We start from the raw sequence: 12,819 nt of genomic DNA on the forward strand, positions 1-12,819 counted from the left end.
ATATAATAAAGAGAACAACCATTTCATTTGGTTTAAACTATCGCAAAGATTTGGATCTGTAGGATACCCCCAAGGGTATTTAATTTCGAGCAGGATACTCGATAGTAGCTCTGTATGGCCATCACTTGATCAAACCACCAGTATAGAGAAGAATGGAATCTCGTCAAACTTCTCTGGCATGGTGTATGTAATGTTATAAAAGATGAACTCATTTACCTCCTGGTCAGTATTGTAAACAATGCTATAATTCGATAATGCATTCGTTTCCACTTTCAGGTTTAATCCAGGAAGTCCTTCTAGACCCGTAACATTAAGACCCCGATTGACTCCAAGACCACTGAAAAGGAAGTTGAATGAGACAGAACCATCTTCCGTGGTTGCATTCGGATAAGAGATACGTAGCCCGTCTTTGGAAGCCACGGCATCGAGAGAAGACTCTGTTACCCAGTGCGTAATGCATCCGACCTGAGTATCATCAATCGGCCACTGGATAACACCCGGACTAAAAGCACTACTGCTCTTAGCAGGACCACCAACCTCAACCTCTGAAATGGTTTCCGCGCCGATGGTCAAGTTCTTAGATATCCAGATTGTGATGTTTCGAGAATAAGTATCAAATGGCGGGGAGTATGCCTTCGCAGTGTAGAAATGTTCACCTGGAAATTCAATGAAGCTAGCCTTGGATTTTGGAGACAAGTATCTCAGCATCTCAGGCATGGCAAGGGCAAATAGTGGATAGAATGCAAAGTCCGACTGATGATACATTCCCGAAATTTCTCGTGGAAAAGGCGCATATTCTCTCCCAACAGCACCCCAGATCACGGCGGCTGTGAGCGAAACGTAGGAATTCATGTCATACCCATACACACGATCCCAGGGACCAGCTATATTTCGAAGATTTGCATTATAAAGCTGTGCGAGTTCATCCCAGCTTGCAGTCAACATCTCTGGAGCGTGCGTTTTCAATAAGCTTCCCTCGCTGCCGTATTGACTCCACAACGCTAGAGCCCACATCGCAACCCCGGTATAAGTTGGAGAATTAAATTCAGAAAGTGTGTGGTGAATGCTCCAAAGATCGTATAATTCTTGGGCAAATTTTTCTCCAGACTGGGTTAGGTTCTTGTCATTCATTCGCGTGCCGACCCAGTTCTGGAGTATCGTTCGCATAATCCAGGGGTTGGAATAGCAAGGGTATAGATTCTCGCCGTCTACTCCACCAACACGATATAAATCCCCCCTTTGCGGCGAGATGAAGTGAGTTTTCTATTTTTGACACCGTGCTTACTGGAAGCAGATGCTCGTAATCATTCAGAGCAACGATCCAGGAACATCCAACAAAGTCTCGAATATTAGGATCCCACTAGCATGCAATTTGATTAATATCTATATGATATCCGACTCCCTCGAAGGTTTCTTACCGAGCTATACGGGCCTTCGTCTGGATATTTGGGTGTACCAGGTTCAGGCTGAGAAGGCGAATTCTGATAGTCGCCGTACCACTGCTTCGAGGGATCTATATACTGACCCGCAATGACATTGTCGAAGATTCGAACTGCCCTCTCAACATCGCCTGGTGAATTTCTGGCAAGTAACTGAGTAGCATACCAAGCACTACGACGGCTATCATAGCGGCCCGGATGACTTGACGCAGCAATCAAATAACCGGCGTTCTCATCCCAGAAGGTATCAGTCCATTCGATTCCCGCTGTGAACATATCCGCTGCAAATGATGCGTTTGGATTTATATGGTGGGTTTGAGCTGGCACAGCCGAGGCTAACATCGGTAGATAGGAGATCCCCAGCCCGATAGTTGTAAACAAAGATCTCATGATTGTTGATACCTGTTCGGTAGTGTCTTCAGCTTGAGATACAGAGTGAAATGGTCCAGGGTTTGTGACTATTATTTATAAACAATCTTTTTGTTACAAGAGCCAAAGCGGAGTATCTACACGGGTAAGAACTTTACTCTAGCCTTGATTTGCAATAATACTATCCAGCGCTCATTTAGTTGTAATAAGCTGATCAATTCATCCAAGATAAGCCACTGGCTACTGTCCCGCGTTTCGCCGTACCCTCCGAAAAAAAATTGTAATACTTCGGTGCTAGTAGTAAACGAGAGCGTCCCAGACAGCCTATGAAAGATAAGCTCGAGAGGGTGACCTGTAAATTGAGAGGCTAAGAAGGTCCAAGCATTTGGAAGTGGTTGATACGATGGCATTGAGATTACGCTAGTATACTTCAAGTGCCGGGAAATAGCCATCCTGCACGGAAATTTGGCCGGGTTCGCCGGCACTCCTCTGTATTCACTATCAAATTTAGCTTAGCCGGTGATGGAATGCCGAACTTTAGCCAGGATAGTAGATCTATTATAATTTCCACCTATAGCATGAGGTCGTCGGCAATCTCCTAGATAGTAGACTCCGCTGTACCCCGCGTTAGATCGAAGTGATAATGCGGGGAAAAGATTAGGCTTTGCGTAGTAATGGAGCAATCGTTAGAGACGCTTGTTTTGTCCAACATTATCTATTGCAGATGGAAACCCCGAATGACCCTCATGTGGTGACAGCAGGCATATTTCCACCACTATCACTACGTACTAGTGATATAGTGGGGCCATGCAAGCCAGGAACATCAGTGTAGCTCATCTCTACCTAGAGAAGAGATTCTTATTGTGTCGCATTGAATGACCTCAAATACCTGGTAAATGGTAATTAGTGAACGACGTCTCGCCAAATATGACTCTGTTATTGTACGATCTACCTATTCTTTGTTCTGGTACTAGCGCGCACCTCGTAGGATGCTGGTGGTTGATCGAGGCTTGGAAGGGTTGTGGACCCTAGCAACGACAACTTGGATATTCTATTTGTACTGAAGTTAAGATAGAATAACGTTTCGTCCAATGTATTTCAGTATCAAGATATGCTATTTAAAGTCAAAGTGTTACACTGATGAGAGTATCTGCTAGTCGATATCAACTGGGGCTTAGAGTGGCTGACTATAGTTGACTACGTATAGTTGCTAGTAACTAATTAGTTAGTAGGTAATTTGGTGGAACCGACGTAGTCAATACTTTAATTTACATGACCATTCATACTGAAAATCAATGATTCTTCATTTCATCTTCATCATCTCTTCACCTATGTACTCAATACTTACTATGTATTTACTGACTTAATAAATGCTCATTCCCTAGCAACACAACACAGCCCGGTTATAAATAGCCCCGGTGACGCACGCCCCCAACGTGTCAAGTGGAGCGCCGATCTTGTTTACTTTCAAATACAAAACTGACGGCTTCCCATTTACGTATGTTCATTCTCTCTTCAACCTTCTCTCCCTCTCTCCCCTCTCCCTGTCAACTTCATCATGCGCTCCAAATCGGCATCCGTCAAACCATCAGCTTACCCTGCACTACCATACAACATCATTCGTGCTATCGCTCTCCTCGCCTCCATCGTTGTCGCAATCATTCTCGCTGTGTTTATCTATCATCTCCACGCCGACGGCTACAAATTACCCTTTGCCTTTTTAATCGTAAGGCCACCCCCCCTTCTCCCCCACACCGGAAATCCACCAAGAAACAAATAAAATAACTCAATACCAACTACCTCCAGCTCCTCATCACCGCCGTCTTCTCCCTCCTCAATGTCCTTTTCACAGCCATCATCAACTGCTGCTGCGGCTTATCACCCAAACTCTCCATAATCTTCAACATCCTCCTTCTCCTCCTCTGGCTCGTATCCCTCGGCGTCCTAAGCTACTGCATGTCCGGTACAATTCTCACAAAATGCTCAACGGAATACTGGGCAAACTCAACCGGAATCTCCGTCTGCCGCACCTATAAAGCCCTCTTCACCTTCACAGCCATCGGAACCGTATCCTACATCGCCTCCGTAGCCCTGGATGCGATCGTTCGCCGTCGTCAGAACAGACTAGGCGTTTACAATCCCATGGGGAGTACGGCCATGTTAGGCGAGGATCCTGCAGACGTCAAGTTGAATAATCGTCGTAGCGATGCTTTCTCTTACGACTCTGATCCAACTCTACCTCCGATGCCGGCTCATTATGGAGATGTCCAACCTTATAATCATGCTTATTCCCATTCATATTCTAATTCGCTTGACCATGGCCATCCAGATGAATCGTCTATGTTCTTGGATGATGGGAGGACTGGCCAGGCAGGTCAGCAGGTTCGATTTAGTCCTTACGAACAAACTGGATATCGCTGATCAAACGCGATACGACTCTGCTGCGTATTGGTGATTGACGAATCAAGGGATGGATTTTGGTGCATATCTTTCGATTGGAAATGCTGTTCAACAAGCGCATCTTTTCTTTTTATCTTTGATTTATTTTTTTTTCCCCATCATCCCTGCCATTTCACTGGGATTTACGACTTTGGTTTGTTTACTTCTCGGACTGCCGCTGGGCAATTCAAAAATCAGTCCACATGGACACGACGGCGTTGCGAGGCTTGCGAGGTTGTTTTCTTAACGATGTGTATGAACATTTGAGACCTTGAGTCAAATAAGTTTAGTAGATAGATCAATTATTCCTAGATGTCCTTGTCCGACACATGCTGTAAAACTGTCAAATTCAAACACTAAGCTGAGACAGTTTCTAGTCCACATCTAGCGGATATAGAAGATTGAACTCGACAAACAATTTGGTCTAGGGAGAAACAAATAGCCATCCAGAGACTAGAGGAAGGAAATAAAAGTAAATAGCATTATAGCGCGCTTGATATTGACAAGATGGGAGTGGTATTTTGGGAGAAAGGGGAGAACACAAGAATCTCCGAGTCCGTAGGGGTTGCGGGCGTTTACATGATAACCTCATTAGCGACGTCCTAGAATCAGGTTAGTCAAGACAAGAATATAAAATGAAAACATCGGAAAGGGGTCACATACTCGCTTGAGTTCTTTGTAAGGAAGACAGACACAATTCTGTACGCGAACTTCATCACCGACAGCACACTCCTTACCCAAGATAGTGATACTCTGGACCTTAACACCCTGCTTCACAATGCTGGTAGAGTGGCTACCAATAGGAATGGGGGTACCCTCTACACGAGCCCAGGCACCGACTCGGCCGCTCCAGCCAATGATCGAGTGCATCACACACGCATCATGACGGATCTCCGCATCCTCCAGCACAATCGAGTCCTTAACACGAGCACCAGCACCGATAACAGCGCGAGGTCCAATTGACACGTTGGGACCTAACTTCGCGGTAGGGTCCACCGTGGCAGTAGGGTGGATGAAAACGGGGGGCACGATGGCGGCAGATGGAGGAGTCAGCTCGTCTGATTGAGCTTGGAAAGCCTTCTGCAGGTAAAGAGCATTGGCAGGGACAGCGGAACCAGCAGTCTTGATTTGACGCCAGAAGTCCTTAGTTTCATGAACGAAGAAGCGGTTGCTGTCAGCTAAGTCGGAAAGAATGTCCTGTTCGAGACGAAGGACCTCGCTCTTCTCGATATCGTCGTCGTCTCCGGCCGCGGCAACAAAAGATGACTCAAGGTTGTCGGACGAGGGGTAGGAGAGGAGCCGTGGACGGGTTGTGCGACGCTTGATGGCGCTGCGAATGGCGGGGAAAATGCACTCGGTAGCGAACAAGTAGACACCGCAGTTAATCAGGTTTGAGATGTGCGACTCGGGCTTTTCGACATAATGGAGAACACGCTTTGTATGCGAGTCCGATACAATGCAACCGAAGTTGCTGGCCGCATCATTGCTAACCCGTGTACCCAAAATCACCGCCTCAGCGTCCTTCTCCTCGAACAGGCGCAGCATCTCACCCAGGGGGAATGAGCAGCAGACATCGGCATTCAGCACAAGCAGGCGTTCCGGCTTGCCCTTGAGAATCGCATCGCGGAAGTGGTAAAGTCCACCGGCGGTACCTAGAGCAGTGTACTCCCGGAGGTACTGCATGCGGAATTGAGGGAACTCCTTGGCGGAATCCTTGATGAAGTCGCGGAAAACCGACTCGTCGTAATATCCAACCAATATCACTTCACGGACATCGGGACACTTGGCGACTGCCTTCAAGCAGTGGTGGATGATGGGGTGACCGGCGACTTCGAACAGGGGCTAGGTTTCGGGGGATTTTGGTCAGATTTTCTCCGGTTCGGCGCGAATATATGCATTCAAATTGATAATCAGTACACACCTTGGGAACATCAAGCGACAATGGGCGGAATCGGGTGCCTCGCGAAGGACCGCCGACCTGTTTGGGCATGTCAGTTGCATCCGCGGCGGGGGAAAGTATTGCGTCACTCACCAAGATCACAGCCTTGGTGGAGGCCTGACCGGACTGTTCCCGAATTGGTACTTGTAGCATATTGGCAAAGAAGGGGATTCCTGAAGGGAAGAAAATAAAAGGAAAAGAAACGAAAAGCTTGGAGAAAAGCAACGCTGGCCTGAAGCTTTGAAGTGGCCGGATTGGGCGTCGATAGCGCCAAGACTTTCATGTGGGGCCTGAGGCCACCTGACTATAAAAAGTAAACAATTAACGATATTCGTGGATCACAGCAGGGATCATGCCTATAATCAATAGGCATTGAATCGATTCAACAGCTTGTTTTGTATTATAATTTGACCTTTTCCTAGATACGTATGCTCATAAGACTCCGATAGAATTAGTTCTGGCTAAGTATATCTAGATTTGCATCTCCGCCATCTACCAGTATACTATACTAGTATACTGGGGTCTACCAAAATTTTCAGTGGGTCGTTCCTACACTACTCTGTAGAAACCTAAAGATATTCCCCAAGCAAAGTACGTTCTGATTTCCTAGCATCCGAAAAAAGTATCTTCTTTCTTTTACATTCCACGCAGAAAACATATCTTAGTAATACAACCATCCGACCACCCATTTGTAGCTAAATCCCAGAAATATGACCCAGATACTCAGACATTCTTATCACGCTTCCCAAACGTACCTTTCTCAATTTGGTCCCTCTTCGGCTTGTTACCTCAAATGTCGCCCCATTTCGACTCAATCATTGACTCCAAAGTTCCTCCCATTGTTGTGTTCCGAGAACTGTCATCCTGAATTTCGTATTCTCGAAGCCATTGCTGAGCCTGTGCAAGCTTGCGCTGATCTTTTTCCAGATTAAGGCGTAGGGCTTCTCTTGCTGGGTCTTCTGAAAGCAACTGAATGCATCTCTCTCGCGCTGAAAGTGGATATGAGTTAGCATTGTGATACTCGAAGACCAGATGTGCTTAGAAGTACTCACAGTTGGCATTTATTTCGTTTCTCAAAACACCAACAAGCTCTTGTTGACACTTCACAAAAACCTTCATGTATGCACTCTGGCAGACCACATCGGCAAATCGGTGACTGGCAATAATGTAGTAGCTTCGAGAGTTCTGTTCGAAGTTAGTACCAAGATCAACACAATGCAACTCTTCGCATCTCGGAGAAGAATATACGTACTGCCATCATCTCTATTTCCGGTGAATATTCATCCGGACCGAGCTCAATCTTCGACGATCTTTTTTCAGGCTCCCCACTTGTTTTGAGTATTTGATTTTTCCGCATCTCGTTCCGGCGCTCAATTAGAGCTTTCAACGATTCTTCCATTTTGCTTTTGTGAAGATCCCCTGCCAACGTGAAGGGCTTGCTGGACTCAGCTTTGTATCTTTCGGCACAATCCGCCAAAAAGTCCTTATTCAGGCGGGAGAGGAAGCTCTCGATGATCCGAGTTAATTCTCGGAAAAGCTCAGTCTGTCGATATGGACCCATGACATTTTCTAGAGTTTGGAAAAGAACCCGTTTGGCCATCTTATCCACCTCGTCAACAAATGTTTTGAGCGGCCGAAGCCAATGCCTCACACTCATTTCGTTAAGAGCATCAAAGGCACGAGGATCCGTCTGGTTCGGAGCACCAGCACGCTGAAACTTGCCTCGAATTTCTCGCAATTTTATGAGAGAATATCGGTCAGCGGGGCCTTTCCATACCTCGAAGGCACTGAAGCTGTACTCGGGAAAGAGTGAAGCGGCGGGCCTCGGGGCCGTCCTCTGTTCAGGGCTCTCATCGGGGTTTGGAGCCTTGCGCTTGGATGGGGTTACCGGAGTATCTGGGTCCCTTTTAATCACATCTGACCCTGTAAGGGGTGTAGAGATGGCCATAGTAGGCATACTGACTGTCAATGCAGTCATAAAATCTCGTGTAAGATTAGCAAACTCTTGCTCCGAAAACGGTGCCTCATTGCCTTGCAACAGAGACATGAGCTTTTGGTACAGAATAGTTAGCATCTCTGTGACCATGCGCTGGGAATCTTCGCTGGGGGTCTCCGGCAGATCCAAGAGCTGTTCATCAATGCGCCTAGCTTTTTCTTTGACTTGTTTGATGATGGACGGGAGGGACTTTTGAATTTGGTCCATCAAGACATTTGAAAGAGCATTCTGAAGATTCTTAACCCCAAGGCGACTCTGAAAATTCACCATCGAGGAGCTTCCCCAGAAGTCACTCGAGAAAAATAACTTTTCCTCATATCTGGCCTGGGCGTGACTGACTGAAGGGCTGGGGTTATTCTTGACCACATAATAGCCATGTCCGAGGGCAAAGGTTTTGCCCTCCAGAATCTCAATCCACTGGCTGAATGAATCAAACGAGAAACCTTCACGGCTGACTCGATCAGGCTTCGTTAGGACACCGATAGTACGCGCCTCCGCACCTTTGATCTTCTGGATAATGCCTCCAGCACTAGATACTTCTGCGTCACCGGTCATTGAGCGTGTCAAAAGAACAATACAGCTTGTGTCAGCAGCGTGCTTTTTCACAAGATCCTCAATCAATCGCACAAGGTAGTTCTCCTGTACATTCTTTGCCTGGCGAATGACGCCAGGAAGATCGTAGAATGAGAGAGTTGGAAGGTCTGGTCCGGAGATATCCAGTCGCACGATGTTAGGGGAGAATTCTTCCTGGTTTTTCTTATGATCGTGTATGGCCGCAAAGTTTTTCCCGGGAACAAACGTTTGTGAATCCAACCCTGGGTTGAGAATCGCCACTTGAGCCCATTTGATGGCCTCGGCTATTTCTGCTTTCTCGGTCAAAACACAGAACCGCTCATCATCTGGAGTACCTTGGTACAACCAATGCCCGATCATTTCATTCTTCTTGAAGCCTTGACGGAGGTTGCCGCTCACATCCCAAAGGTAAGGTCGCGAAAGGAAGACAACGCATTTCCATGGCTGGTCTGGTTCAGATTGAGTGAGGTTGATTTGTAGTGGACAGCGCGTGCATGCACCTTCACTTCGAGGAACTTTGATTTCGGAGATAGCCTCTATGAGGGAGCTTTTGCCAGTACTCTGGTCACCTACCACACAGATCTTTGGCAGTGCAATATTACGGTCTTCGATGCCTAGGCTCCGAAGATCTTGAATTTTCCGAATCAGGCCCTTCATATCAAATGTGAGGGCATCAAGAGCAGCTGACATCTCGCGCTCTACCTGAGGTACCACATAAGTCGAATCGATAGTACCCATGGTGGTACTGGCTACATAGACATGAGCTTCGAAACACCAATAGGAAATGCAAGACTGTCTGCCAAGTACCTTCGATTTTGGGATGGGTAGACTGAGTACCACGCGTCATATTGCTTTCGGACCGGTTCTTTAGACCTAGCATGAGGTGAAAGAACAAGAAAAAGTCGTGAGCTCTCAGAAAATACAAGGCGTGATATTCGAGATTAAATTGGGTGGAACGGAAGAAAAACGAGGAAAATGATGGTGGAAGTTGGAGGATTCTGGATGAGAGAAGGCGAGAGGGTAAGAAGAACGAGGGGAGAGGAGAGGAGGACAGTGATGAATATACACGAAAGAAGTGACTGACATCATATTTTGGGAAGGTGCGACTGTCGCGATTTCCAAGTGAGGATGATGAGGTCTGGGAAGCATCAACAATGATAGTGAAGTTTATATGGATGCGGTTTGATTACAGATTCAAACACATATACTTCTAGAAATAGAGTCAAATGCATTGTTGTGTCCACATAGTTGGTAACAACCTATTATTTATTTCAATCAATTGGATTGTTGTTACTTGTAGCATCAATGGTAGAGTTATCATGGTCTGCAAGTGTACTATGTATACTTCTCACTGGTCTTGGCAGTCCTAATCGGGCCGGCGGGGTATAGCCCCACACCCTTACCCTAAGCCCTAATGTCTAGATTGGGTTTCTACCATGAGGGGTGATAGTTCGACATGATTATTGCAGATGCGAACCTTTATACGGCACCATCAAAGAAGTAAATAGAATAGTAATGCATGTGGTAATAATCAGAAAACTTTAAATTTTTCCAATGATCTTCACTGTCATGCTGTACACTGAATAGTCATATATAGTACAAATGACTCACGTCTTTTGTACAATGGCGCCCGACCCAATCAGATAGTCCCCCCGCCATGCCCGCCGCCCAAAATTTCGCGCGCCCCTCCGTCCCATTCTTCCACCATCCACTCTCGAATCCCATCGCAATCACTTATCATGGCGGATTCCAACACTGTGCAGGATGTCGAGGCCTCCGTGGCCAAGCTTCTGCTCGACGAGGTCACCGGCGAGCAAGTCTCCAAGTCCGAATTGAAGAAGCGCCAGAAGCTGCGCGAGAAGGAGGCCAAGAAGAAGGAGAAGGAAGCTGCTGCTCCTCCTAAGCCTGCTGCTAAGAAGACTTCTGCTGAAGATGACGAGGCTAATCTGACTCCTAACGTGGGTCTCTGTTTTCCTACTTTAATTATGGTTCGTGCGCTAAATATTGTGCGCTTTCTTTTAGCAATACTTCGAGATCCGCAGCAAGAGAATCGATAAGCTGCGCCAGACCAAGAGCCCCAACCCTTACCCCCACAAGTTCCAGGTCAACACCGACCTGCGCCAATTCCTCAAGGACTATGCTCCCCTTGCCAAGGGCGAGCAGAAGCCCGAGATCTCCATCAGCCTGGCCGGTCGTATCTATACAAAGCGCTCCTCCGGCAACAAGCTGATCTTCTACGATCTCCGCGCTGAGGGTGTCAAGGTTCAGATCATGTGCCAGGCCCAGAATGTCACCGGCAATGTTTCTTTCGAGGATCAGCACGAGCACATCCGTCGTGGTGATATCGTTGGTATTGTCGGTTTCCCCGGCCGTACATCCCCCAAGAACCGTGACGATGGTGAGCTTTCCATCTTCGCCACCGAGCTCATTCTTCTGTCCCCCTGCTTGCATGCCATTCCTTCCGAGCACTACGGTTTCCAGGACAAGGAGCAGCGTTTCCGTCAACGTTATCTCGATTTGATCATGAACGACCGCTCCCGTGATATTATCCGCACCCGCGCCAAGATCGTCAAGTACATCCGCGATTTCCTTGATGACAGAGAGTATGTATCGCCTTAATATCTGATTTTTGTGCTTTATATATTTTCTGGATCTTTGCTGACTTGAACATCTTTGTAGTGTACGTTTACTGCACTTCCGTTGCGCTTCGAATATTCTACTAACATAGACATCTTCTCACCTTAAAAGTTCATCGATGTCGAGACTCCCTGCCTGTCGCAGATTGCCGGTGGTGCAACTGCCAAGCCCTTCATTACTCACGTAAGTCAAAACTAAAGCTCCTCCATCACTTTATCATTTGCTGACTGTGATTATAGCGTATGTTCAATGCCCATAAGCTTCAGATCATATAAAAACGTTTATACTAACATTGTCTTCTCTGCGCGTTCAAGACAACGATTTGAACCAAGAGCAATATCTCCGAATTGCCCCTGAATTGTATCTGAAGATGCTCATTGTTGGTGGTCTGGAACGTGTGTATGAGATTGGCCGTCAATTCCGTAACGAGGGCATTGATCTTACTCACAACCCTGAGTTCACCACTTGTGAATTCTACTGGGCTTACGCCGACATGTTCGATGTTATGGACCTGACAGAGGAGCTTGTATCTGGTCTGGTCAAGAAGGTTACTGGTGGATATGAGACCACCTATCACACCCAGTCTGGCGAGACCTACAATGTCAACTGGAAGGCCCCCTGGCGCCGGGTGGAAATGATCCCTGCTCTGGAGGAAGCTACTGGCGAGAAGTTCCCATCCGGTGACCAACTCCACACCCAGGAGACCAACGAGTTCCTTAAGAACGTTTGCAAGAAGATGAACGTGGAGTGCACGCCACCCCTGACTAACGCCCGCTTGCTTGATACCTTGGTTGGCGAGTTCATCGAGGAGACTTGCATCAACCCCACCTTCATTACTGGTCACCCTGAGATGATGTCCCCACTTGCTAAGTACTCTCGTGACAAGCCTGGTCTGTGTGAGCGTTTCGAGGCTTTTGTTTGCAAGAAGGAGATTTGCAGTAAGTGTTCATTCTGGATTCCAGGGCTGTGATTATATAACTAACACCATGAAGATGCTTATACTGAGTTGAACGACCCTTACACCCAACGGGAGCGCTTCGAGGAGCAGGCCCGCCAGAAGGACCAGGGTGATGACGAGGCTCAGCTCATTGATGAGAACTTCTGTACTTCTCTCGAGTACGGCTTGCCCCCAACTGGTGGCTGGGGTATGGGCATTGACCGTCTGGTCATGTTCCTTACCGACAACTACAGCATCAAGGAGGTGCTCACTTTCCCCATGATGAAGGATGACAAGACCGCTGCTCCAGGAAAGTCTGTCCTTGACGCAACTGGCGCCCAACCCCAGCCTGAGGACGGCAACCGTATGTTATTAGTCTCCGCCAATTTCCACGAGCCGATTTCACTAACTCTCAACCTCCAGCCCAATAAATGAAGATGATGCCTTGAGGGAATGCGTATTATATAGCTAGATCGGATTTGTGACGATT

General features: G+C 47.2%; 5 protein-coding genes across 5 annotated transcripts; 2 read left to right on the plus strand and 3 right to left on the minus strand.

Moving 5' to 3' along the window:
* Positions 1-129: 129 nt before the first annotated feature.
* Positions 130-1,829, minus strand: N7469_010121 (uncharacterized protein; the record flags this gene model as incomplete). The annotated part of the gene is made up of 3 exons (XM_056649026.1): positions 130-1,263; positions 1,286-1,360; positions 1,419-1,829. 3 exons carry the CDS (start codon positions 1,827-1,829, stop codon positions 130-132), a joined length of 1,620 nt encoding a protein of 539 aa, XP_056496157.1.
* Positions 1,830-3,366: 1,537 nt separating this feature from the next.
* Positions 3,367-4,229, plus strand: N7469_010122 (uncharacterized protein; the record flags this gene model as incomplete). The annotated part of the gene is made up of 2 exons (XM_056649027.1): positions 3,367-3,534; positions 3,615-4,229. The coding sequence occupies 2 exons, from the start codon at positions 3,367-3,369 to the stop codon at positions 4,227-4,229; spliced, it is 783 nt and encodes a 260-aa protein (XP_056496158.1).
* Positions 4,230-4,822: 593 nt separating this feature from the next.
* Positions 4,823-6,339, minus strand: N7469_010123 (mannose-1-phosphate guanylyltransferase; the record flags this gene model as incomplete). Its single annotated transcript, XM_056649028.1, has 4 exons — positions 4,823-4,849; positions 4,911-6,089; positions 6,169-6,225; positions 6,280-6,339. 4 exons carry the CDS (start codon positions 6,337-6,339, stop codon positions 4,823-4,825), a joined length of 1,323 nt encoding a protein of 440 aa, XP_056496159.1.
* A 636-nt stretch (positions 6,340-6,975) lies between these two features.
* N7469_010124 (putative dynamin GTPase) lies at positions 6,976-9,493 on the minus strand (the record flags this gene model as incomplete). Its single annotated transcript, XM_056649029.1, has 3 exons — positions 6,976-7,175; positions 7,239-7,371; positions 7,439-9,493. The coding sequence occupies 3 exons, from the start codon at positions 9,491-9,493 to the stop codon at positions 6,976-6,978; spliced, it is 2,388 nt and encodes a 795-aa protein (XP_056496160.1).
* Positions 9,494-10,494: 1,001 nt separating this feature from the next.
* Positions 10,495-12,760, plus strand: N7469_010125 (lysine--tRNA ligase KRS1; the record flags this gene model as incomplete). The annotated part of the gene is made up of 6 exons (XM_056649030.1): positions 10,495-10,713; positions 10,778-11,362; positions 11,504-11,575; positions 11,763-12,330; positions 12,385-12,693; positions 12,753-12,760. The coding sequence occupies 6 exons, from the start codon at positions 10,495-10,497 to the stop codon at positions 12,758-12,760; spliced, it is 1,761 nt and encodes a 586-aa protein (XP_056496161.1).
* Between the last annotated feature and the right edge of the window lie 59 nt (positions 12,761-12,819).

The sequence above is a fragment of the Penicillium citrinum genome (assembly GCF_028827155.1).
Source record: "Penicillium citrinum strain IBT 23319 chromosome Unknown utg000009l:1.0-4274883.0:1.0-4276374.0, whole genome shotgun sequence".
Classification (NCBI taxonomy): domain Eukaryota; kingdom Fungi; phylum Ascomycota; class Eurotiomycetes; order Eurotiales; family Aspergillaceae; genus Penicillium; species Penicillium citrinum.